Source organism: Moschus berezovskii, chromosome 7 (genome assembly GCF_049115385.1).
Source record: "Moschus berezovskii isolate FMDL1 chromosome 7, NW_MosBer_1.0, whole genome shotgun sequence".
Classification (NCBI taxonomy): Eukaryota; Metazoa; Chordata; class Mammalia; order Artiodactyla; family Moschidae; genus Moschus; species Moschus berezovskii.
The window spans coordinates 53,971,984-53,998,766 of NC_142466.1; the positions used below are offsets into that span (position 1 = coordinate 53,971,984).

The 26,783-nt window shown below is 39.5% G+C and overlaps 1 protein-coding gene across 7 annotated transcripts in view; it reads right to left on the reverse strand.

Annotated features, from left to right (window-relative positions):
* The window catches only part of TRPM3 (transient receptor potential cation channel subfamily M member 3), a 974,199-nt gene that overhangs the window by 174,558 nt on the left and 772,858 nt on the right, over positions 1-26,783 (reverse strand). For all 7 annotated transcript variants that reach the window (XM_088837934.1, XM_088837932.1, XM_088837936.1 and 4 more), the window contains one exon: positions 20,460-20,583. In XM_088837934.1, the coding sequence (XP_088694060.1) occupies positions 20,460-20,583 (124 nt within the window). The remainder of the gene's footprint in view (positions 1-20,459; positions 20,584-26,783) is intronic.

Consider the following 26,783-nt stretch of genomic DNA (forward strand, 5'->3'; position numbering starts at 1 on the left):
ATACAAATAACCACTGCTTTTTTATAATGCCAGGAAGATGAAATAATAATGAATAGGTGTGGTGCTGGAGAAGACTCTTGCGAGTCCCTTGGACTGCAAGGAGATCCAACCAGTCCATTCTAAAGGAGATCAATCCTGGGTGTTCATTGGAAGGACTGATGCTGAGGCTGAAACTCCAATACTTTGGCCACCTCATGTGACGAGTTGACTCACTGGAAAAGAGTCTGATGCTAGGAGGGATTGGGAGTGGGAGGAGACGGGGTCGACCGAGAATGAGATGGCTGGATGGCATCACTGACTTGATGGACATGAGTTTGAGTGAACTCCAGGAGTTGGTGATGGACAGGAAGGCCTGGCATGCTGTGATTCATGGGGTCTCAAAGAGTCGGACACGACTGAGCAACTGAACTGAACTGAACTGAACTGAATTACTCCTGAGAGCTTAAAAACTTGGCCTAGCTTTGAATATTTTGGGATCCATAAGGAGAGTGGCCTAGCTCAGCCTTAACAGGGCGTAGAACAGCTTGTCAATTGGTTGTTTTAGTTCCCTGGAGGCTCATTCTGATATGGTGATTTTATGTTATAAATCTGGGAAAATGTTTGGACAGGCTGACTGCCAGTTGTTTTAACAACTGCTACTATAAATCATTCATTCCCCCAAATGGTTGCTCTCTTTCTCAAATATCTTCCTATGCAGAATAAATGCTAGTCATGGGGGTATATATAAACCACTTAAAATTAGGCTTTGAGGTATTGAGTATGTCTTCTTCTGAAAAAGACATTTTTTCCCTTACATTACATTTTTTACCTTACATTTCCCTTAAACATTTCCCTATGTTTAGGTTTTACAAATCCAAGGGGTATATTTATTGCACCCAAATGCATTAAAAAAAATTAAAAAATCCTAGTGCGAGACAAAGCAGTCCGGAAAGTACACTTTTTCTAGGGAACAACAATCTGAAAAAGAAAAAAAAAATGCTATTCATCAATAGTTTGAGTTCAATTGTATTTTATAAAATGAACTACTTTTGATCAGGCACAGATTCACTGGTAGCACTCCTTGCAAAAACAAAAGGCAAAGAAAGACCAGAAGAGAAATGGAACATATATGAGAGAAAGAATTAAGGGGGATTCTCTTTGGTGTTTGGAATTGGTTTCTAATATTGTCTCTGAAATAGCTTTTGTTGCACATAAAGAATATACTGTACAGTGACCCAGGACCTCTTCAGTAGTAGGTCACTGTTTTGTGAGTCAATAGCAGGTATGTAAGTAGGCTTGCTGGCTGGAAACAGGAAGCTTACAATGGAACTTTCTAACCAGGGCCAGATTATAACCACATTCGTGGAGAATGCAAAATCAAACAAGGTAGGACTGGCAGGGTATGTGAGTGAAAGGCTGCATTCATCACAGATGTCAAGTACAAACTGGGTCTTATATTTCTTTTTGTCGTGCCATTTCTTCTTATCTTATGGCTCCTTCACACAGACTGTCTATTTAAGGAACAAAGGTTCTCTATTTGGTTAAATTCCATGATAAATCTAAGAATTTATGGCACTCACCAGCAAATTGCCCAATAAACTGTTTGCGCATTAAGTGATTCAAATTAATCGTATTAAATAAATTTCATGAGTGAAAAGGGACAAGTAGTAAAGGTTGCCTCTACATTATCCTCTGTTCAAATGCTCATAAACAGTACATGCTCATAAACAGCATTCAGGTGCAATTTTAATGGTTAGGAAGTGTTTTGTTAAACAGAGGTGTGGTCGGTTGCTTCTTAATCCAAAGTTTATTAAAGTGTTCTCAGCAAGGTCATTACATTGCTAACAGGCTGATTCTAAAATTTACACCTGCCAAGGTGGCTCTACTACAGAAAGTAGTTTTGAGAATCATGGTGGAAGAAGCTACCAGCAGTATGGACTCATGTATCCTTATAATCAGACACTTAATCTTTTCTAACAGCACGTCTGTATGAATTTAAGTGCACTTTCCGTACCTTTTCCTAATAAAACTCAGCCTAATGCTTTCAGTGGGGAAATTTCACTGTAACAGAATGAGTAGTTTAATTCTGAAAAATATGTATTTATGAATAGTATGAAAAATGCAAATAGTTTAATGTTAAGTGAAAAATTTCACTTTAGAAATATATACTTGATTACAACTTTGTTTAAAACAAATCTAAAAATTTATGCATAAAAGCATAGAAAGTGAAAGTGAAAAATTGCTCAGTCATGTCCAACTCTTTGTGACCCCATGGACTACACAGTTCATGGAATTCTCCAGGCCAGAATACTGGAGTGGATAGCCTTTCCCTTCTCCAGGGGATCTTCCCAACCCAGGGATTTAACCCAGGTCTCCCACATTGCAGGTGGATTCTTTACCAGCTGAGCCACCAGGGAAGCCCTAAAAACACAGAAGGAAACAACAAAAGTGACTGGGGCTTGTGGGCCAGGGGTGATTTTATTCTCCTTTTATTTTTTCGGTGGTCTCTAAATTTTCTATAAAAAACACATTTTCAATCAGGAGATATTACTTTCACATTGGAAAAAATAAACTGAATCAAAACTACATTAAAAATAAAGTTTAAGATGACTTCACTAAGAGATATAAAGTTAATTTGTAAAAAAAAATAAAAGATTTTGAAATAAAAAAAATTCTGTGTAAATGAATCACAGAAGCTAAGAAAAGCAGTGCTAGAAGGAACTAGGGGTCATCTAGTTGTATATTTCATATGATCAGGTCATTTCTAGGTGAGATGTTTAGGCTGGAGAGTGAGAAGTCTATTCTTACATTAGAAGAGAGAAGAAGAAAAAAATAAGATTTTTATTCAAACCAGTATGGACTCAAATCTTATGCTAGTCCATAACTCTGGGTTCCTTGGGCAAATTACTTAACCTCTCTCAAATTTAGAGAGGGAAGTTGACAAAAATATCAACTTCTTATTGTGTTTTTCAGATTTAAATAAGGAAGGGGAAACATGTATATAATTTCTTAAACCTAAAGGCACCCTCAAAATGGCAGCTTTTAACACTGTCATTATTTGAATTCTTTGATTCCTCAGTGACCCCAGGCTGGAAGTATTTTGATGCCATTTCTCTTGGGTTTAGAAGACAATGAAGTACTGAAATTTCGGTCCTGTGTTTCCAGTACTGGATAGAGTAAATGTTTAAGATCATGGGAGATTTTTTTTTTAATGGAAAAGTTATTGTGATATCATCTCTTGAGCTCCATTCTCCTCGAGTTTCTTTCCCACTTTTCCTTTATTTCAAAATTCCTCACATACGGTTTCTATTCTCACTGTCTCATTCCTTATAGTCTCATTCTCTCTTGAATGTACCCTATTCATAGGATTTTTGCCCACAACACCATCAAAACCATGCTTCTTAAGGCCACCAATGAATTCTGTCTCCCTAAATCTGGTGGCAGAGTTTTAATCCTTGTAGTACTTGATGCGTTAAATGCACAAGATCATTCCTTGCCATATATTTATTTTATTATTTTGTTACCAGCAAAGCCCATTAGCAAGCCTAGGAAATAAAAATAGAATCTGGACAACAAAATCTAACTTTTTTCCCTTTGTGCTTAGTCTAGTGTCCTTGCTTATAGGGTACCATGTGCAGGGGCCTTGCGCCTAGCCCTTCAGATCAGAGTTCATAGTGACAAACACCTGTGCTGACACCTCTACTGGGTACACCTTGTGCAAAGTGCTACAGCCAGCAATGCAGTTCAAGATGGTGGCAGTGAGCCTGTGTACGGACCCTGTGCCTGGTACTGCAATCTGCAGCCAGAGCAGCACAGCCCTACCCACCTGCCACCAGAACTCCTCCCCCTCCAAGATGACAAGATCCACATAAAGGGATCCCGCCCATGGTCTCTCTGGAGACCATGTACTCTACAGCGTGAGCTCCCACCTCTCCATTCTCTGATCAAAAGATTAAAACTTTGCTTTGCTTCTGTACCAAATGTGTCTTGTTGTATTGGCTGAAAGGATACTGGGCAGGAGGACCTCTGCTGGAGCCAGACTTGGAAGAGTTGATAACACTTTCTGTATTTCTTCTCTGCTGGAATGGAGGCTGAATGAGGTCAGGTACTGCTGTATCCCTAGTCGCTAGAATAGAGCTTGGCATGTGGCAAGCATTCAATAGAGGTTTGAGGAATGAATGACTGCAAAAGTAGTCTGTTGAACAAAAAACTATTGCAGGTAACGAACAGATTGCCTTTCCCCGAAGGAGACCCTTAGTGGACCATGAACTTAGAATGTATATTCTAAGCTGAAGGCATCTCATGGATGCCACGAGTGGTTCCTGAGTACATTCTGGACTTCTGTTCAGTGCTTATAATTTGTTGGCATGTGTAATGAATTGGCTTTAAAAAGACATGCATTTCCTACTTAGAGTCTTCTGCAGTGAGCTTCAGTTGCAAGTGCCCATGTTTATTTGTATTTGATGTGTGCTGTGCTGGCATCTGCTCTGTTTCCCACCCTTCTATGTGCCCATGCCAATAGGTTGTCTTGGAGTTGACTGGTATGTTACAAGGTTAAGAAATTCTCTCTGCACTACTCTGTCTTATCCTATTGGGAACGAGAGAGCTACAAAGTATTCCTAAAGCAGGAAGAGTGATAGAATCAACCCATACAAGGTGATAAAACAGCTGTAATGGAGATGGAGAACTTCTGAAGACCAGTGAAAGAGGAAGACGAAGAGCTTATGGCTCATGGATGGCAGAAAGCTGAGGTCTGGTTAGGAATCGAGTTGCTGAGAAACATTTTGTCTTAGGCAGAGTTGTGTCATGGGCATTTAAGCTATGGATAAGTGAGTAACAGTCCCAGCAATCTCAAAATTTATCTATGTCAGGATAGGAGTACTCACCTACGACACTCTGACTCATTTTTTGTCCATAGTAGAACTTGCAAGTTGGTTCTTGTGAGCCCTAAGTCTTGGGGTTGCACATGGGGGTGTTATCTGGGCCCTGTACTCTTTCCTCAGAGAACTCAGCCCTCCTAGGGGCATACACTGCATTGAGGCTCTAGAAATGTAAGTATGAAAAGAGGAGATTTCCATGATTACCATGGAAAGGAGCTTGCCATTCAACATGGCTTTCTGATTTCATGATTTCTATAAGGTTCTATCTGAGTCAGGGATTATTTTCCTGTGTTTCTTGCCAATGAATGTGCATGTTTTTGGCAATGTTAAATGGGGACCTGGAGAGAAGGAATGAACAAATAAAAGGAGAAGAAGAAAGATAAATGAGAAGCATTGTTGTTTACTTCTTTGGAAAGATTATTTGTCCTCTCCAACACTCCTGTTTCTTTAGAGACAGTGTCACAGAATGAAAAGAGCACAAGCTTTGGAATTCAACACATTTGTGTTTGAATCCTGGCTGTTTCAGTTATGATCTTGGCTTAAGCAATAATACTAATTTATCAAACCTTAATTTCTTAATTTGTAAAACAGAGAAATAACATCTATCACATAGGAATGTTTTGAATTTTAAATGAAATATGAGCAAAGTGTCAACAGCATAGCATCTGAAATAGAGACCACCCTAAAGAGTAGTTATAAAAAAGGGTTCAGTTCAGTTCAGTCGCTCAGTCATGTCCGACTCTCTGCGACCCCATGAATCACAGCACGCCAGGCCTCCCTGTCCATCACCAACTCCCGGAGTTCACTTAAACTCATGTCCACAGAGTCGGCAAATACATCATCAGACATGGCAGACATGGGCTTTATTTGCTAACGTATTCAGCAAATATTTAAATTGAGCATCTACTTTGTATTTAGAAATGTGTGACATGCTGGGCAAGACAGATATGCTTTTGTAGAGGCTAAAGGTGCAGATAAACAAAAATATGTGCAAATATAAATAAACGAGAGGATTGTCAAGTGTGGTAAATGCTACTAGGGAACAAATAATGGAATGAAAAGGGGAACTGCTTTATATAGGGTGGTCAGGGAAGGCTTCCTGGAGGAGGTATTGTTCAAGTTGCAAATGAAGAATAAGAGCCAGTTACATGAAGGCTGGAGGGAAAGGTTTCAGACAAATGGAAGATATAAGCAAATGTCTGAGACCAAAAAAAGCCTCAGGGGTGTTTGAGCTGAAAGAAGACCAGAGTGACTTAGATGAGAGACCAGTGGTAGCGCAAGAAAAACAGGGTGAACACTGGTAATCATTCCTTGGGAAAATTTCTCTTGAGAGTTGGCCACCTCCCACCCCTAAATACTATATTGTAAGAGATTTTTCCCTTTGGTTATCATTCTGTCCTCTACAATTATGGAAACAAAATGATGCCATTTGGCTGAAGTACATGTTTGCCCAGGTGTTTGAATTATTAGCATTTGACTGTGTCTTATTTTTGTTAGATGAGAGAATGGTGGGGTTTTGTGAATGCTCTGCCTTCTCCACAACAACCAAAACTGTGCCCCCACTTAGCTCAATAATAGAAGTCCTCCAGCCCATTTCCTGGGGAAGCCTGGCAAAAAAGATTCACCATTCAAGACTTTGCATTCATGTATAATATCACCTGCTGGGACCTCTGTTGAAATTTGTTTCTCCTGTGACCCAGATCCCTTTGGAGGTCAACATGCTGCCTGAAAAACTCAAACTTCATTTCTTGGACCTTAAGTCAGCTTGCCTCCACCCAGAGGGATGAGAGATGCTCCCCTGGGTGCAGACTGCCCTTCCTCCCACTTGCAACTTTATTTCACTCAGATCTGGAGAGTCTATGTCCCCTTCAAAACTAGGACAGTAGACTTTGAACAGGTGACGACAGCAAGGCAGAAGTGGTTGGAGGAGGCCAATCAGGCCACTTACTAGCTGAGTGGCCTCCAGTCACTCCAAGAACCTTTTTAATCTGTAAAAATAGGGATGGCATTATTTCTCTCTTGGTATCGTAGGGAAGATAAAATTACAAAAAGCAACTGGCAAGCTAGGGATGGATTATTCCTTTTTTCTCTCCTCCTCTACTTCCTCCCTTTCTTCCCTTTCCTCCATGAGTCAGTGATACCTTCAGCCTCTTACCTGTCTTTTATCATTGCATGGCTTATCACTGGCATGTGTAGAGAGCCCACAATGTGGTATGAGACCCCAACAATCATTCTCACCACTGTTGTAAGTCATGGCCAAGTGTTTGGAGGAGGGTGGAGGAGGATGTGATAACAACATTTAAAATCAAGTCAGTTGGAGCCAATTTTACTTAATAATGCTCTTTCTCCACCCAGTGCCACCAGGCCCATTCTCATTGGATCATGATACTTCATTTGCTGGTATCTTTGGAAAATAATGTATTTCATATAAGTGGATTTTTAATATATTTCACAGAAAAATGAGTCCATCTCCTTGTGGAAAATTATGCTATCCCTTCTCTAAGCCCAAAGGCACAGAAGGAAATAGAATACGTAAGTGATAATGGTGCAGAAGAAAGCATTGTCTTACATGATAAAGTCCCACTTGGAGAGCTTTTTAACATTTTTCACACTCAGGAAATACTCCAGAACTGAGTGAAGGATCCAGGTGTAGGGTCTAGGCATCAGTAGTTTTTAAAGCTCCCCAGGTGATTCTACGGAGAAGGCAATGGCAAGCCACTCCAGTACTGTTGCCTAGAAATCCCATGGATGGAGGAGCCTGGTAGGCTGCAGTCCGTGGGGTCGCTAAGGGTCGGACACGACTGAGCGACTTCACTTTCACTTTTCACTTTCCACTTTCACACATTGGAGAAGGAAATGGCAACCCACTCCAGTGTTCTTGCCTGGAGAATCCCAGGGACGGGGGAGCCTGGTGGGCTTCCGTCTATGGGGTCACACAGAGTCGGACACGACTGAAGTGACTTAGCAGCAGCAGCAGCAGGTGATTCTAATGTGCAGCCAAGGCTGCGAATCACTACTAAGAGGTTTCTTAATACTCCAAGCCTCTATGCTTCTATGAATTATGTGTCTATGTTTCTATGAATTAAAAAGAAAGAGAAGAAGTAGGGGAAGGAAACTACAGTTATGTGGCTGCCACAGGCAAATGCTAAGGCCCTCAAACATAGGGAAGGTTGAAGTGTAAGTCACATCATTATGGAATGAAGATGACAGACCAGTTCCAGAATAAGGCCTGAGCACTGGTCCCACGGTTGATAGCCATGTGCCAATAACAAGCATTGGAAGTGGACAAATGGGCAGAAAATAAAGAAAACACAAATGCCAAGTGAGAATGAAAAAGAAAGGGAATATTATTTAATGGAAAGGAGACTGGTGGATACAATATTTAAACTCTTTCTGAGGGAAAGGATGGTCAAGTAAAAACCCAAAACTAAATGACAGAGATAATAGAGCAGCAATGATCTTTGTACAATTTGTCTTCTCTGATTAGGGTAATTTTTTCAGGTCAAGTTTTGGGTTTGGTGAAACTTGGGAAAATGATATTTTGAGCAACATGTGATCAACACCAGACTAATGGCCCTGTCTAAAACCTTGGAATTTGATGAATATTCATTTACTGAGCCTCACATCTAATAAGAAGAAGCATAATAACAAATATAGAAGGAAGTGTGGGTGAATGAGTTCAAATGACAGAAGGTATTTTATACACATTGATTAGCATGGAAAAAAAAGTAGAAAGTATCTGGTTTCAGACACATGGTTTACGGTAACTTATGCATATAAATAGCCTCTCTAGCGTCTTCCTACTTATTTTCCCCTCAACCCTCTACTCTCCTCTTCCTCCTGCAAACACTGTCGGTCAAAAACACAGTAAAACTTACAGGTTTAAGTAAAATTGTGTAATCAGAGGTGGAGGAAGCGTCTTACACTGTTGGTAGGAATATAAACTGGTGCAGCCACTACGGAAAACAGTATGGAGGCTGCCCTCAAAAAACTGAAAATGAAGTTGCCGATGATCTAGCAATCCCACTCCTGGGCATATATCCTGAGAAAACTATAGTTAGAAAAGATACATGCACCCCTATGTTTATAGCAGCATAATTCTCAATAGCCAAGATGTGGAAACAACCTAAGTATCCACTGACAAAAAATGGATAAAGAAGATGTGGTACATATATACATAATGGAATATTACTCAGCCATAACAAGAATGAAATAATGTCATTTGCAGCAACATAGATGGACCTATAGATTATCATATTAAACAAAGTAAGTCAGATTCAAGAGGGAGGGGGACATATGTATCAGTCAGTTCAGTTCAGTTGCTCAGTTGTGTCCAACTCTTTGTGACCCCACGGACTGCAGCACTAACAGGCCTCCCTGTCCATCACTAACTCCTGTAGCTTACTCAAACTCATGTCCGTTGAGTCGGTGATGCCATCCAATCATCTCATCCTCTGTCATCTCCCTCTCATCCTGCCTTCAATTTTTCCCAGCATCAGGGTCTTTTCAAATGAGTCAGTTCTTCGCAGCAGGTGGCTAAAGTATTAGAGTTTCAGCTTCAGCATCAGTCCTTCCAATGAACACCCAGGACTGATTTCCTTTAGGATGGACTGGTTAGATCTCCTTGCTGTCCAAGGGACTCTCAAGAGTCTTCTCCAACACCACAGTTCAAAAGCATCAATTCTTCGGTGCTCGCTTTCTTTATAGTCCAACTCTCACATCCATACATGACTATTGGAAAAACCATAGCCTTGACTAGATGGACCTTCGTTGGCAAAGTAATGTCTCTGCTTTTTAGTATGCTGTCTAGGTTGGTCATAACTTTTCTTGCAAGGAGCAAGCGTCTTTTAATTTCATGGCTGCAGTCACCATCTGCAGTGATTATGGAGCCCCCCAAAATAAAGCCTCTCACTGTTTCCCCATCTATTTGCCATTAAGTGATGGCAGATGCCATGATCTTAGTTTTCTGAATATTGAGTTTTAAGCCAACTTTTTCACTCTCCTCTTTCACTTTCATCAAGAGGCTCTTTAGTTCTTCTTCACTTTCTGCCATAGGGTGGTGTCATCTGCATATCTGAGGTTATTGATATTTCTCCCGGTAATCTTGATTCTAGCTTGTGCTTCATCCAGCCCAGTGTTCCTCATGATGTACTCTGCATATACGTTAAATAAGCAGGGTGACAATATTCAGCCTTGTCGCACTCCTTTTCCTATTTGGAGCCGGTCTGTTGTTCCATGTCCAGTTCTAACTGTTGCTTCCTGACCTGCATACAGGTTTCTCAAGAGGCAGGTCAGGTGGTCTGGTATTCCCATCTCTTTCAGAATTTTCCAGAGTTTGTTGTGGTCCACACGGTCAAAGGCTTTGGCATAGTCAATAAAGCAGAAGTAGATGTTCTTCAGGAGCTCTCTTGCTTTTTCGATGACTCAATGGATGTTGGCAATTTGATCTGTGGTTCCTCTGCCTTTTCTAAATCCAGCTTGAACATCTGGAAGTTCACGGTTCATGTACTGTTGAAGCCTCGCTTGGAGAATTTTGAACATTACTAGCGTGTGATATGAGTATAATTGTTCAGTAGTTTGAGCATTCTTTGGCATTGCTTTTCTTTGGGATTGGAATGAAAACTGACCTTTTCCAGTCCTGTGGCCACTGCTGAGTTTTCCAAATTTGCTGGCATATTGAGTGCAGCACTTTCATACCATCATCTTTTAGGATTTGAAATAGCTCAACTGGAATTCCATCACCTCCACTAGCTCTGTTCCTAAGGCCCACTTGAGCATGCATTCCAGGATGTCTGGCTCTAGGTGAGTGATCACACCATCGTGATTATCTGGATCATGAAGATATTTTTTATATTGATCTTTTTCATACAGTTTTATATAGACATATGTATATCTATGGCTAATTCATGTTGCTGTATAGCAGAAGCCAACACAATATTGTAAAGAAATTATCTTTCAATTAAAAACAAATTAAAAAGTCAGAAAGACAAATACTATATGATGTCACTTTATGTGGAATCTAAAATTCGACACAAATGAACATAGCTATGAAACAGAAATATACTCAGACTTAGAGAACAAACAGACTTGTGGTTTCCAAGGACGAGGTTGGGTGGTGAGGGAAAACTGGGAGTTTGGAATTGGCAAATGAAAACTACTATACATTGGCTGCATAAACAACAAGTACCTACTATAAAGTACAGGGTACTAAATTCAATAACCTGTGATAGACCATAATGGAAAAGAATATGAAAAAGTATATATATTTGTATAACTGAGTCACTCTGCTGTACAGCAGAAATTAACACACTGTAAATCAACTATGCTGTGCTGTGCTTATTCACATCTGATTATTTGTGACCCCATGGACTGTAGCCCATCAGGCTCCTCCGTCCATGGGGATACTCCAGGCAAGAATACTGTAGTGCGTTGCCATGCCCTCCTGCAGGGGATCTTCCCAACCCAGGGATCGAACCCACGTCTCCCACATTGCAGGCAGATTCTTTAACATCTGAGCTACCAGGGAAGCCCGTATATCAGCTATACTTTAATAAAATTAAAAGAAAGAACTATGGAATAAAAGAAGAGGAGGAAGGGAATAAGCTGGGAAACACTGTCTATTTTGAAGAAGTAATTTTCAAACTTTAGTTAACTTTAGTTGATTGAAGTATTACTGGGAAAGGGTTGGAGAACTAAGATGAATTTAAAACAGAGAAAAGGTAGGCTGCCATCTGTCATGTTCAGCATGCCTTTTCTCCTGGTCTTTCCACATCATGAAGATGCTGTAGAAAGCAGAGTTTGGAAATGATTTGAATATGAGAGTTGACATTAGAAGATTTCCAAAAAAGAGTCAACATCCTACCTCTCCATTGCCCTTCCCGCCTGTATTTCCCTCTTAATTTGTTATACTACCTTAAAGTCCTCTAATCAATAATTCCTTTGGTTCAGTAAGTTTCCCCTGTTGGAAGCTCAAGCAAGTTACAGAGGTCAAAGAGCTTTCAGTCCTGCTGCTGGGACTTCAGATTTCCAGATAAGATGCTGTGCAGGCAGGACATGAAATTATAGGAGGTGAGGGAAGGGTAACACTGGAGGAAGATGGGGATGTTCCAAAGAAGGGAATGACAATCTTTTCCTTCCTTCCTACAACACTTCGTGGTTTCCTGTTCTTAGACTTTTTATAGCAAACCAGAATTTTGCTAAATTATTTACACTGCTATATGAGAAAATGGATTCTGGAATGTAAATAGATCCTTGGGTCACAGTCCATTTATAATTGAATATCTTCCTAAAATGCACGATTGACTAGCACGGAAGAGGTTACCTCTACACAACTCATATTGAAAAATGTGGAAGTTCACACATTTAAAAATTGCTCAGAGTTTAAGTGTTTATCTAAATGGGATATCTCTGAGGAACCAGAAGGAATGTGAGGCAAAGTTTATGATTCCCATGATTATAATTTGGTTGCTGCCATGGAGAGACTTCTAATATGGTGGTTCTTAACTCTGGAGTTACTCATACCTTGGGGAATCTGAGAATTGAATTCATTCTTTCCATGAAATGCATACACACACAGAATCTTATGTACATTTTCAGAGGATTCGCAGAACTCCCTAGAGACTTCTAGTTTTTCTTGGACACTAGGCTGATTTGTTACTGTATTGAATTCAGGGAAAACACTAGTCCATGTATTCCCATTTAGAATAGAAAAATTCCTATTTGGGAATAGGCTGAAGGATAGGAGTGAAACCTCTCTCCCACTGCTTGTAGGACCCAGTGCATTTAACATTTGAGAGAGGATTCAAAAGCTTGCACAAAATACAGAAAGATGTATAAGGCACAGTCTTTTCTCTCAAAGGAAATTAGATATGGTGAGACTAGAGTAATAAGGGACAAAAGTAGTAGTACTGCTCAGTGTTGACCAGAAAAGTAGACTAGACTTGGATCACAGAGGATCCTGAAAGCTAGGTTAAGAAACTGAAAATTAATTCTGAAAACCAGGATGTTTCAACCTACAGTCATTCTTGTACAATCTTCATTTTTCTGCCATTATTTATATCTTAATATGACAATTAGATCTTTTTACAAACTGATCCTCCTTTAAAACTTATATTTTTTTAAGGCTTAATATCCATGGTTTTGTGTTTTGTTATAATCATTTCTAATACATATGTAAATAAAAACATACCTTTTAAAATAATAAAATGAATTTGCATTCTACCTGAAATTATCTCATATGCAATTGATAGTGGGTTTTCTTCACTTTGGAAAATATTTAAGAGTGAGATATGGGTTTCTGAGTAGATGCGAAGTCGTAAGAGATGCTCTTTAAAAGGATTCATTCAGCAGTTGAGTGAGTGTTAGTTGGAACGGAGAGACTGGTGGCAGTGAGACCAAGCAGACAGCAAAGATCTAGGAGAAAATCGTGAGACACTGGACCAGGGAGGATAGGGAAAATAGAGTGGAGGTGAGATGAACAGTCTTTCTAGAGTTGGAACTCAAACCAATTGTCATGTAAATTATTTAGTAAGTCAGCTCTTAAAGGAAATAAAATAATACAACAATGTGTTTATTTCTGTGCATTATTTATATTTTAATTATTGCATTATTTTATTTTTCTTAGTAAAAGAAAATACTTGCTATATTTCCCCACTGCCTTACTCTATTAGTATTTTTAAATGAATATGGCTGAAAGAGGCATTAAAATTCTATGCATTTTTGTTGGTTATGAGAAAGAATCTGAGACCTGGATTGTAAGGTTGAAACTCCAATGGCTATTTTCTGTATACTTCTGTAATCTTTCTCAATTTGTTTAATTTTTCTAGTTAACTGAAAAAAAAAAAAGATGTAATTCCTGTTCCATTTACTTTGCAGCTCAAATAACACAAGGAGTGCAACAGACCTTTGTCTAAGGCATTATTATACATTATGCATCATTAGATGAAAAGTGTTCTTCTCATTATTACTGGCTGTCTTATAAAGAAATTGTGTAAATGAAATTTCATTCAAATTTCTTTTTTATTTCAATGAATATGCTGTGAGAAAATAGGAGAGTTGATCTTTAATTTGGGGTTCCTAGTTAGTCCGATTAAAATATTATGCTGGAAAAGAATAATTTCAGTGTGCCTTGATGAAGAAATTTCAAGTGATTTGGATACTGTGCTTACATTTTCCATATAGGACTCTAATGACTACTGTATAGGCGGTAGAGGGCATTCCAGGAATATCAATAATGTATTCTTATCTTTCCAGGACTTTAAAAATCTAATAAATATTTGCTCCAATTATTATAGAAATGAAAGAGTAAATGAGTTCCTTTTATTTTTTAAATTGATTAATTTACTTTAATTAGAGAATAATACCATATTGTGATGGTTTTTGCCATATATCAACATGAATCAGCCATAAGTATGCACAAAGTCATTTTAAATTTGGTCATACCTGCTATTTAGAACATGGAATCAGCTGAAATATTGGGGAAAGAGCTGAGAACTTGCAGAAAGATGCTCTCGGTTCAAGTCTTGGGGTTACCTCTTATAAGCTACCTGATGTTGGGCTTGTACTTAAATCTTTGAGTCTTGGTTTCCCCAGGAAATACTAAAACTGACCTTTGCAAGGTTGACTGCAGTATCAAATAAGATGAAAAGAAAATCATCTTTGTTAAAGTGTCATATAGACATCATCATTGCTAAATGCTAAGTCACTTCAGTCGTGTCCGACTCTGTGTGACCCCATAGACGGAAGCCCACCAGGCTCCCCCGTCCCTGGGATTCTCCAGGCAAGAACACTGGAGTGGGTTGCCATTTCCTTCTCCAATGTGTGAAAGTGAAAAGTGAAAGTGAAGTTGCCCAGTCGTGTCCGACCCATAGCGACCCCACGGACTTCAGCCTACCAGGCTCCTCCATCCATGGGATTTTCTAGGCAAGAGTACTGGAGTGGCTTGCCATTGCCTTCTCCGATAGACATCATCATTAGTGTTACAATAAAAGCATTTATTTAATGCTCACTATGTTCTTTGCATATATTAACTCATTTAACCCTTATAATTAACCCCATAACATAAATACTATTATTATCTCAACTTTCTGGAAGAGAAAACTAACTAATCTAGAGACATGTATTAAATGACAGAGGTAGGATTTGAAGTCAGACACATTGACTCCAAAACCTTCATCATCCTTATTCGTAAGATAGGGATATTCTAATCACCTAAAGAACTTCAGAACTTCCAAAAATTAATCACTAACCCACTGTGTTTTGAGAACTAATATGGAAACATTTTTAATGGAGAGTAATACTTCTCCTGCATCCTCTTTCCACCATCTCATATGTGCTGTGCTATGCTTAGTCACTCAGTCGTGTCTAGCCTTAAATTATGTTATGTGTGTGCATGCTAAGTCTCCTTCAGTTCAGTTCAGTTCAGTTCAGTCGCTCAGTCATGTCCGACTCTTTGCAACCCCATGAATCACAGCACGCCAGGCCTCCCTGTCCATCACCAACTCCCGGAGTTCATTCAAACTCATGTCCATAGAGTCGGTGTCTCTTTAGTTGTGTCCAATTCTTTGTGACACTATGGACTGTAGCCCTCCAGGGTCCTTTCTCCATGGGATTCTCCAGGCAAGAATACTGGAGTGGATTGCCACGCCTTCCTCCAGGGTATCTTCCCGACTCAGGGATTGAACCCACATCTTTTAATCTCCTGCATTGGCAGGTAGGTTCTTTACCACTAGCGCCACCTGAGAAGCCTAAATTACATTATAGGGAGAGTTAAATGAACTTAAAAGGATCTAAGTACAATTCAGCATTGATCTCAAAAAGCATTTCTATTTCTTCCCATGTACTATGTTAGATAGAACTACTTTCTAACCTTGATACATGACTCTACGACTTTTAGCCATTTGGCTTAAAAACACCTTTTTCAGCTCTAAGAAATTTTTTCCTTTGTGGCCATAGGAGATCTGCTGCACTTGTTTGGTCATTGATGTCAAACGGGGAAGACACAGGCTCACTCCTTTCCTACCAAGGAGGACTTTACATAGTATGTTTCCTCTTATCTATACTTTCTGTCTGTGAAGGTGAGCAGGAAGGGAGATGAACATGAAGATGGATGACAAGTGACTCAAGTTAAACTGTGCCCCAATGACAATTATAACCAGGACTAGAGAAAAAAACAAGGATAAGAGTAGGTATCTACATGTATACTCTAACTTTTATCTGTAGTGACTCATAAACAGAATTTGAACATAGGTTTTACTGTTTTGAGAGCTTGTTCCTCATAACAACAATACTGTGATACCTCCCATAGGTCCAGTAACTTAAGCGATTGGCCCCAAATCAAATCTACGTCCATAAACCAATCTATGAAACCTTAAGGATACAATGACACTGTGTTAGTGAAGATTTTAGGGCAATTTGTGGATACTGAATATGTATCTTTCCGCCTTAATGTATATTCATCTGAATTCATTCATTCACTCACTCACCCATTAAACACAGATTTATTGGGATCCAATAAGCACAGTTAGGGATAGTGAATGAAAGGGAAACAGAATAACAAATTAGAGACTCTGCTTTTAACAGCTTACATGGGAAGTTGGAGATATATATATATATAAATAACTTAAAAGTACAACTAAGTCAAGGCTATGGTTTTTCCTGTGGTCATGTATGGATGTGAGAGTTGGACTGTGAAGAAAGCTGATCGCCGAAGAATTGATGCTTTTGAACTGTGGTGCTGGAGAAGACTCTTGAGAGTCCCTTGGACTGCAAGGAGATCCAACCAGTCCATTCTAAAGGAGATCAATCCTGGGTGTTCATTGGAAGGACTGATGCTAAAGCTGAAACTCCAATCCTTTGGCCACCTCATGCGATGAGTTGACTCACTGGAAAAGACTCTGATGTTGGGAGGAATTGGGGGCAGGAGGAGACGGGGATGACAGAGAGTGAGATGGCTGGATGGCATCACCGACTCGATGGACATGAGTTTGAGTGAACTCTGGGAGTTGGTGATGGACAGGGAGGCCTGGCGTGCTGTGATTCATGGGGTCGCAAAGAGTCGGACATGACTGAGCAACTGAGCTGAACTGAACTGACCCAAGTTGGGAAGCAAGCAGAGGAGAAGTGATTTTTTTCAGGAACAACATGAAGTGTGTAGAAAGTACTCATACAAAGGGCCCAACAAGGCATATTTTCCATGAGGCCACATAGCCCAGAGGCCTGATTTCACAAGCTAAATATGCATCTATAGTGCAGGTCTTTATAACACTGTTAATAGGATGCTGGGATGAGAAAGATGTTAAGAACAGCTCTAGAACCAAATCCTTAAGTTGAACTTGGAAATGAATGGTTAGACTGACTTCAGGATATGACATCCCACTTCATTCATAAAGGGAATAAAAAGAAATTTGAAGGGGAACCTTCCTACATTAATTAGTGGGAATGTAAACTGGTGTAGCCACTATCGAGAACAGTAAGGAGGTTCCTTAAAAGACTAAAAAGAGAGCTACTATATGATTCAGCAATCCCACTCCTAGGCATATACCCAGAAAAGACAAAAATACTAATTCAAAAAGAAATATGCACCCTAGTGTTCACAACAGCATTATTTACAATATTCATGACATGGAAGCAACCTAAGTGTCCACTGATGGATGAATGGATAGAGATGTGGTACATATATACAGCAGAATATTACTCAGCCAAAGAAAGAGTGAAATAGTGCCATTTGCAGCAACGTGAATGGACCTAGAGATGATCATGCTCAGCAAAGTAAGTCAGAAAAAGAAAGATAAATACTATGTGCTATCACTTACATGTGGAATCTAAAATATGATATAAAGGAACTTATTTACAAAACTGAAATGGACTCACAGACATAGAAAACAAACTTATGGTTACCAAAGAGGAAAGGGGAGGAGGGATAACAGGTATTAATAGATACACACTGCTATATATAAAATAAACAGGGTCCTACTGTATAGCATAAGGAACTATATTCAATATCTTGTAGTAAACTATAATGGAAAAGAATCTGAAAATTCTTTATATATATTTATATAAGATATATATATAGTAAAAATATATTATATAATATATATAATATTATATATTATATATAAAAATATATATATAATATAAAACTGAATCATTTTGCTATACACCTGAAATACTAGAAATCAACTGTACTTCAATTTTTAAAAAGTTGCAAGGAAACTCTGTACCGAATACTAGATGGATTAAATATCTAATCAGGGAATATAAACACAAGGGAAGTCCCATAAAAACTTTAGACCACCTAAATAAGCAAAAAAGAAAAAAAAAAAAAAGCAACTTGAAAGATGCTTGCTGTTGTGTGATGAGGAGAAGATACCTGGGCTCTGCAGCAGGAGAGCCCTGGCATGGCTCTTCCTGGTTGTGTGCACATCCCCACAACTCTTCAGCCTCTGTTCCCTCCCCTACTTCCTTCAAAAGGAGAAAAATAATGCTGAGCTCCTCCCAACTCCTTTCTAAAGCATCTAGTACTATCCATACACACAGTCCTTCAAAAATGGAAATTAATTACATTTATGATTTTAAAAATCCTAGTTTCTGCCCAGATGTGGATGGAGATCAGGACAACTTACTGCTTGTTAAGATCACATGTCCTTAGTCTAGAGCTAGGGATACCTCATATTTCTTACAATGAATGTGTCACAATAAAATACAGTTGACGTGTCAATAGAGACCATGATTAAGCAACAAGACAATTACCAAACAAAAAGAATCCCAGGGAACAGTCCTATAAAATACCCAGAAAAGTACATTCAGCCTCATTTGGTTTTATGACTTCCAACTAGTTCCTAGAATTTTGAGCCTGACTGCCTTTCTAGGAAACTTGGAGGACTGCTGAAATGTAGAGTTTTGGTAAGCTTTCACAGTCACTGACCTTAGCATTGTAAAATCATTAATAGTCAGGAGAAAATCCCTTCTGCGGCATGCAGCAGCTCAGAGTTTCATGCCTGTCTTAAAAGTGGAGGAAACACATGGGCTAACAGTTTGTGAGCTAACTGCCTCCAAGATGGGAGGATGGCAGTGGCACTTTCAGGATTGATAGAGGCTCTCCTGGGATGCTGGCAGTCATGATTCTGAACCTGATCTCCACGTGGGCTTCTCTACACAGGGCAGCCAGACTACTTAGGTCAGGTACTCAAGAATTAGAGGTACTGTCCCATTCTCCTCACCTCACTCCTTTCATGCTAAACCTAGAAGCGCTGAAAGGCTTTTCACAAGGGCTATGTGATGCTTTCTGGAGTTTGGTTATTCGAGTCAGGTATTTTTTTCTAAATATTTAGTTCTTTAAACTCAGAAATCACCTCCTTCCCTCCTTCCTGGCAGCCTCAGTGAGCACCCGTGTGTGCCAGCCACTGTTGCATACATAGGGACCCTATTGTGAACAAGACAGTTCCAGCCCAGGTCTGGGGAGCCTGTAGTCTACCGGGGAACTGGATGCAGGCAGCTCACTCCAGTTCCTCTCCATATGCCCTACCTCACAGCTGATCCTTTTAGGGTCTGGCCCTGGTGCCCCTCTGGAGGAGCAGTGTGCCCTCATGTCTGCAGGGATAATCATTCTAGGATGTTCAGTAGACTTGAGATTGTCCCAGCCTGAGTGAGGCCACTGCTCAGGGGTGAACTACTCCTCTACCTCCTCATCAGCAGGTAGGCTCCCATGGCCTTTGAGAATAATCTCATCTCACTGAGGCCCACCATGAATAGACCTAGAGTGGATGATGCACTAACTTTGCTTCAACAAGACAGTTTCTGAATAAAAATACTTACCACAGACATGAAATGCCATTGGTTTTCAGTCTAGTTCCTGATTTACTCATCGGGTGACTTGGAGTTTCCTCATCTAGAAGGTGAGGGTAACAACTGTACCTCTCACATTGGGACAGTTGCTAAGATCACATGAGTTAATAAATGGAAAGATTTGGCACGCTGCTTGGCACATGGCAAGGGCTCCTTCAGTGTTAGCTCCTGCTATTTCTGCTCACCCTAACAAGCTCTCTGTGATGGCACATTTCTAGGACATTTTCCTCAGATGTGAGAAATGTTTCTTCAGTAGCTACAAAAGGCACTTTGGAAATTGTAGAAATTTCCAAACTTCCTTGAGTAAATTTCTTCATTTTCTACCCGTACAGATGAACAGATTAGCCTGTACCCTGAGCCACTTAGATCAATGATACCAAGATACTAAGCACATCAGTAATTCACGACTCACAAGCCAAGTGAAACCCTAAACCTAAGAGGATCAACGGAAGCATTCTCTGGGAGGAAACCTATGTTCTCTCTTCACCTCATTGCACTGAGGCAATCAGAGCAGTTGGGCGAGCTTCAGTAGCAAATGATGCTAGAACCCTGCTGCCCACACTTTGTTAAATCCAGGCAGAAAACACAATGTCTCAGCTATTGAGGGGAGGAAGCTACAGGAGCCAGTGGAGCCTGAGGATTGCTGTGAGCTTGGCTGGAAAGGAGAAAGAGTTGATGTGTGACTCAAGAAAATGGTTAAACAGAGACAGAGGATATGGGGAGGTCTCTGCCACCCACAGACACACTGTTACCTACCAGTTCTTTCTTCTTCATGCACTCCATGAGGATGATGAAGAGGTGCTGAGCTTGGGTTCGAGTGTACGTGAAAGTCTTCTGGATAGTTACCAATAGCTGGTCCCTCAAAGATTCATTTATAAGTCTGTAGTGAAAAAAATGTTGAAAATGAGTTAACTCAGATCCTATCTAGTACATATTTTTGACAAGTATAGAATACAAGAAAACATTTATTTTAGATAGGAGCTTTTTCTTCCCGTATTTTTTTTCACAGCAGTTATTTTGTGATAATGTTTTTTAAGAAAGTACATTTAAAAATAAATCCATTTTACTTAAATGAGTAAAGTAAGAAGATGGATTTAGTTATTTTTATGGTTCTCCCTTTTTTTCTTTTATATGGCATATATCTAATGCCCTCTTGCTCAAGTGCTGTTATCAAAAAATACCTTCAATTAATCCTTTGTATCTTGGTAAAAACTTACTATATTACTTATTTGAAGGAGATTTAAATTTTAACTTCATGTCCAACTGTGGAAAGAAAAAATTTATCTCAATGAGGGATTTCTGAGTATCAGTGAATGAGGAGAAATAGAACTTAAGTTTCCTCTAAAATCATTCCATGGAGATAGTAGCTGATCTGGTTCACAGTTCAGGTTCTTTTACTGTGTTGTTTGCCAACAAAAGCCTGAACCATAAAGAGGTATCATATTGACTACTTTATTAAAAGATAGTTTTTGTATTATAGAAGAGTGAATTAAAGCAAGAAAGCTGCATCAATCATATCAGTCAAAGCTCAATTATCTCTTGAATATGGAACAATCACAACTAATTTTTACTCCTTTATCAATAGACTGGTGAGAATGGGCTACCTCTACCAGCCATCAAATAGCTGGAATGAAAATTCACTTTATATTGATAGATACTATTCCAAATCAGGAAGATAAAACTGCTCCTAAGGACTAGGGATAAAATTATCATAATTTGGCTATCTCTTGCAAATTGAGAAACCACCTTCACACATGACGTACCAACAAGTCCTAGATAAAATAGTATACTATAATTATTATCTCATTTGGTACCTACAAAAAACTTGATGGGCAAGAGATTTGTTCAACTCAAAAAGGAAGAACATTGTAGCCAGAAAGAGCCAGATACTTAAGACCATTAAAAAAACAAGTGGAGAAACCAGAACCAGAAGCCAGTTCTTTTTATTTTTTTAATTTTTATTTTTATTGGAGGCTAATTATTTTCCAATATTATATTGGTTGGTTTTGCCATACATTGACATGAATCCACCCCAGGTGTACATGAGTTCCCCCTCCCGAACCCCCCTCCCACCTCCCTCCTCCCCCTCCTCGTCTAGTGCTCCTTCTCCCGCACCATGCTGTCGCATACGACACCGAGTACAATACAAGCGTACCTGGACACCTCTTGGTGCACACCTCTCTTCATCACTGTGGCTGCTTACACAGGAAATTATGATATCACTGACCTGCTGTGCCCCAGGACTGAAGATTCACTTTGACTCACTAGGCTGGATACTATGGTGGCCCTTCTTTGAGGTGAGTGCATTCCCAATGACAGATTTGTACCAAGGACCCTGGAATGTCACTCAGCTCAGTGGGGGATTGTGTTAACCCTTTTGCCCCACTGGAAGATTTATATCATGAACATACACATTTAGAAAAAGAGAATGACCCAGATAAAGTTGAAAAATGATACCAAATCCTCACAAGATTACCAAATTATTCCATAGGACTCCATAGCCTTAGGTGTAGACCAGTTTGAAGCCATTCATTCCTGCGTTCATATTCACTTGACAACTGCTTAGTGGTATCTATTTAGTGCCAGACACTGTGATGAATGCTAAGGCTACAGAGATAAATGAGACATACACACTCACAACCTTCAACGAGCTTACACACCAGTGGAGTAGAAAGACATAAGCTAGGAATTCAACTATGACTGACAGTGGTAAACAAGTGGAGAAGCTTGTGACAGTTGAATACAATCCACCTAAGGGGTTCAGGGCAGACTCCTCTGAGGAAGGACTGTTTTATCTGAGACTTGAAGAATGAAGAGGTGTTTGCATGATTGGGGGATGTAGGGTTGCGTAAGAGAATAGGCCTAGTTTGGAAAAATATAAGAAGGCCAGTATGGCTAGAGCATAGAGAACATAAGAAAGAGTGGAACGAAATCAGACTGCAGCAGCGGTGAGCAAGGGCAAGACCAATAGGAATTCTCAAGACTGTGTTAGAGATTTTGGATTTTATTTCCCTGGCAATGACAAACCATTGAAGAATTGAAGTTGAAGAATAACATGGTTACATCTGTGTTGCCAGTTGATTTTCTGGAAAAGTCAAGACATGAGATATACCTGGGCATATGTCTATTTGACAGGTAACCTGTGTGGGTTAGTCTAGAGATTTTCGCAATATCAAGTGTACATAAATGTTATACATGATTAACAACAGAAGAGACTCTTCTGATTAGCCACTTGATAGATCCAATCATTCATCTGCAGGTGTTTAATTCTGACAACAACTCAAACTTCGTTTTCTATTGCTAACTGTTTGTAATGAAATCCCAGTTCCCTGAGGTCATTAACTTTTGATGGATCTGTCTGTCACTGATATGTAGTTTGTCACTTTGTAAAAACTGAGAAATGATGTGCAACTTAGCTGATTGTGGGCTTCAGTGGTTAGGAGAGCTAAAGACCCTAAGCATCTTATAATTTCTAGTCCAATTTCACAGCTGACTAAAATTGTGGCTTTGGTTAAATCATTTAGCAACAGATGCCATGGAATTCTACCTCTAGAAGTACAAGAATTCACCAGGTTGGTGTCTTCCAAAGCGTAGGATACTTGTCACTGTTGGAGAAGAGATGGATTTAGGTGAAACAAAGGTGATATGATCCTTTCAAAGCAATAAGTTATACTCAGTAAACATTCAGTTCAGTTCAGTTCAGTTGCTCAGTCGTGACAGATTCTTTGCGACCCCATTAATCATAGCACGCCAGGCCTCCCTGTCCATCACCAACTCCCGGAGTTCACTCAAACTCATGTCCATCGAGTCGGTGATGCCGTCCAGCCACCTCATTCTCTGTCGTCCCATTCTGCTACAGCCCCCAATCTTTCCCAGTATCAGAGTCTTTTCCAGTGAGTCAACTCTTCGCATGAGGTGGCCAAAGTATTGGAATTTCAGCTTTAGCATCAGTCCTTCCAATGAACACCCAGGATCGATCTTTAGAATGGACTGGTTGGATCTCCTTGCAGTCCAAGGGACTCTCAAGAGTCTTCTCCAGCACCACAGTTCAAAAGCATCAATTCTTTGGCAATCAGCTTTCTTCACAGTCCAACTCTCACATCCATACATGACCACTGGAAAAACCATAGCCTTGACTAGACGGACCTTGGTTGGAAAAGTAATGTCTCTGCTTTTTAATATACTATGTAGGTTGGTCATAACTTTCCTTCCAAGGAGTAAGAGTCTTTTAATTTCATGGCTGCAATCAGCTTAATTTCTTTTTCTATCCTCTGATTGCATCAAGGGGAAAATTTCATTTCTGATGCTTCTTTGCATATAACAGCTCACAAACACTTGCAAATCCCCCCTTGTGGCAGAGAAATAACAGGTTTTAGATAGCACTATCTTTGCAGAGAGTTTAATAACACTGTATTTAAAAAGATACTGTATAACTGCTTGATGTGTTCATAGTGCATGGTTTATGACTCACAGTGGGTTTCACTGAGATAATCTCATTTAATCTTCATAACAGTATGTGAGAAAGGAAGGTATCAATACCAGTTTCCAGAGGAGAAGACTGTGGTCCTAAGAGGTTAGATGACACGTACAAAGTCACAAAGCTTGATGATTGCTGTGCTTTAGTTGGGTCTATTGAATCCAGCCTTTCTTCCATGGTATTGCTTTTCCTCACTGAAATCTATAAATGTCTTTCACTTTCCTAATCATCTGCACTGGAGGTAGAAATTTGAGTGTATTTGGACTGGACATGTATTAGAACTGGACATGGAACAACAGACTGGTTCCAAATAGGAAAAGGAGTACATCAAGGCTGTATATTGTCACCCTGCTTATTTAACTTATATGCAGAGTACATCATGAGGAACGCTGGGCTGGAAGAAGCACAAGTTGGAATCAAGATTGCTGGGAGAAATATCAATAACCTCAGATATGCAGATGACACCACCCTTATGACAGAAAGTGAAGAGGAACTCAAAAGCCTCTTGATGAAAGTGAAAGAGGAGAGTGAAAAGGTTGGCTTGAAGCTCAACATTCAGAAAACAAAGATCATGGCATCTGGTCCCATCACTTCATGGGAAATAGATGGGGAAACAGTGGAAACAGTATCAGACTTTATTTTTTGGGGCTCCAAAATCACTGCAGATGCTGATTGCAGCCATGAAATTAAAAGACGCTTACTCCTTGGAAGGAAAGTTATGACCAACCTAGATAGCATATTAAAAAGCAGAGACATTACTTTGCCAACCAAGGTCCGTCTAGTCAAGGCTATGGTTTTTCCAGTGGTCATGTATGGATGTGAGAGTTGGACTGTGAAGAAAGCTGTTCGCCAAAGAATTGATGCTTTTGTGTTGCGGTGTTGGAGAAGACTCTTGAGAGTCCTTTGGACTGCAAGGAGGGCCAACCAGTCCATTCTAAAGGAGATCAGTCCTGGGTGTTCATTGGAAGGACTGATGCTAAAGCTGAAACTCCAATACTTTGGACACTTCATGCGAAGAGTTGACTCACTGGAAAAGACTCTGGTGCTGGGAAAGATTGGGGGCAGGAGGAGAAGGGGATGACAGAGAATGAGATGGCTGGATGGCATCACCAACTTGATGGACATGAGTTTGAGTGAACTCCGGGAGTTGATGATAGACAGGGAAGCCTGGCGTGCTGTGATTCATGGGGTCACAAGGAGTCGGACATGACTGAGTGACTGAACTGACTGAACTAGCTCTTTGCAATTTTTTTTCCTGCACAACATTGGAATAATTTGAAAATCTTGACTACTATATTTAATCATGAGCAAAAATAGCAATAGCCCATTTTAGATTTGTTTTTATGGCAGTAGAATGGTGACTGAAAATTTTTTTGACACCAAAACATGGTCAATTATTATATAAAATTTTAGTTCTAGAACTGGGTCTTTGACAAAATCTTGACTATTTATGGAAACGTTGATTTGTGCCTCCATATGTACCATTGCTATTTTTGGTAAACCTCAAATTAGAAGGTTTTCTGATTTAGGAAGTGTAGTCATTGAAGTGAGGAAAATCTCTACACTCTGGCATTTTTGTCTCCATTTAAATGCTGTACTTGTGATCTGCAGATTTTCAGATGAGTCACAGGGTTATTTGAAATAGGTCAGTGTTTATTCAAAGCTTGAAGTAACCAACAAAACTTCCCATAGTTTGCTATTAGTATTCTGTTCAAATGCTGGCAATTTAACCCACATGGACATATTTTTCTCAGAATGAATTTAATTACCTATAATATCAGAGTTTTGTTCCTAGATTTAAAAATTGGAAAATGCATTTAGAATTCAATGGGACTCGATAACTAGGCTTAGGCTAATGGCTTTCAGGGAGAGGAGACCTTCTTATGCCCCCACAGACACTCTATTAACTTATTCAGATGCAATATGAGAAAATTTTACTTGTATAAAGAATGATTGTTAATAATATCACAATTTGATAGTTACAAAATATCATTTCTCATGGAATCTAAAAAAAAGAAATTTTATCATTTGCTTAAAGTGAAAGTGAATTACTAAATTCAACATTTAAGAGCACAAAAAGTTTACATCTTATCTAAGGTCACAGAGACTAGTATTTTTCTCTTCTTCTCTTCCCTTTTTTACTTCTTCTTCTTTACCAAAAATTGTCATTCCCAAATGGATGGGGTCACAGGTAACAGCATGATTCTTCTCAAAGAAGCAGGACAGTGTCATGAATAAAAGCATCATAGTCACCAGGGGCAGGCTGCCTGAGGTTCAACTGTCACTTGCTAGCTGCGTGATCTTGTGCAAATTACTCAGTATTTCCATGTCATATTTTTTGTATATGTAAAGTAGGGATTATAATAGTACTTCTCTCATAGACTTATGAATATTAAATGGTTTAATCTTTGCAAAATGCTTACAAAACTGCCTGATACACAGCAAGTCTCATGTAAGTATTTGATATTATTAAAGCACAGTCCTACAGGGACTTTCCTGGAGGTCCAGTGGTTAGGATTCCATGCTTCCACTGCAGAGGGCCCAAGTTCAATCCCTAGGTGAGGTACTAAGATCCTGAATGCCATATAACATGGCCAAAAAAA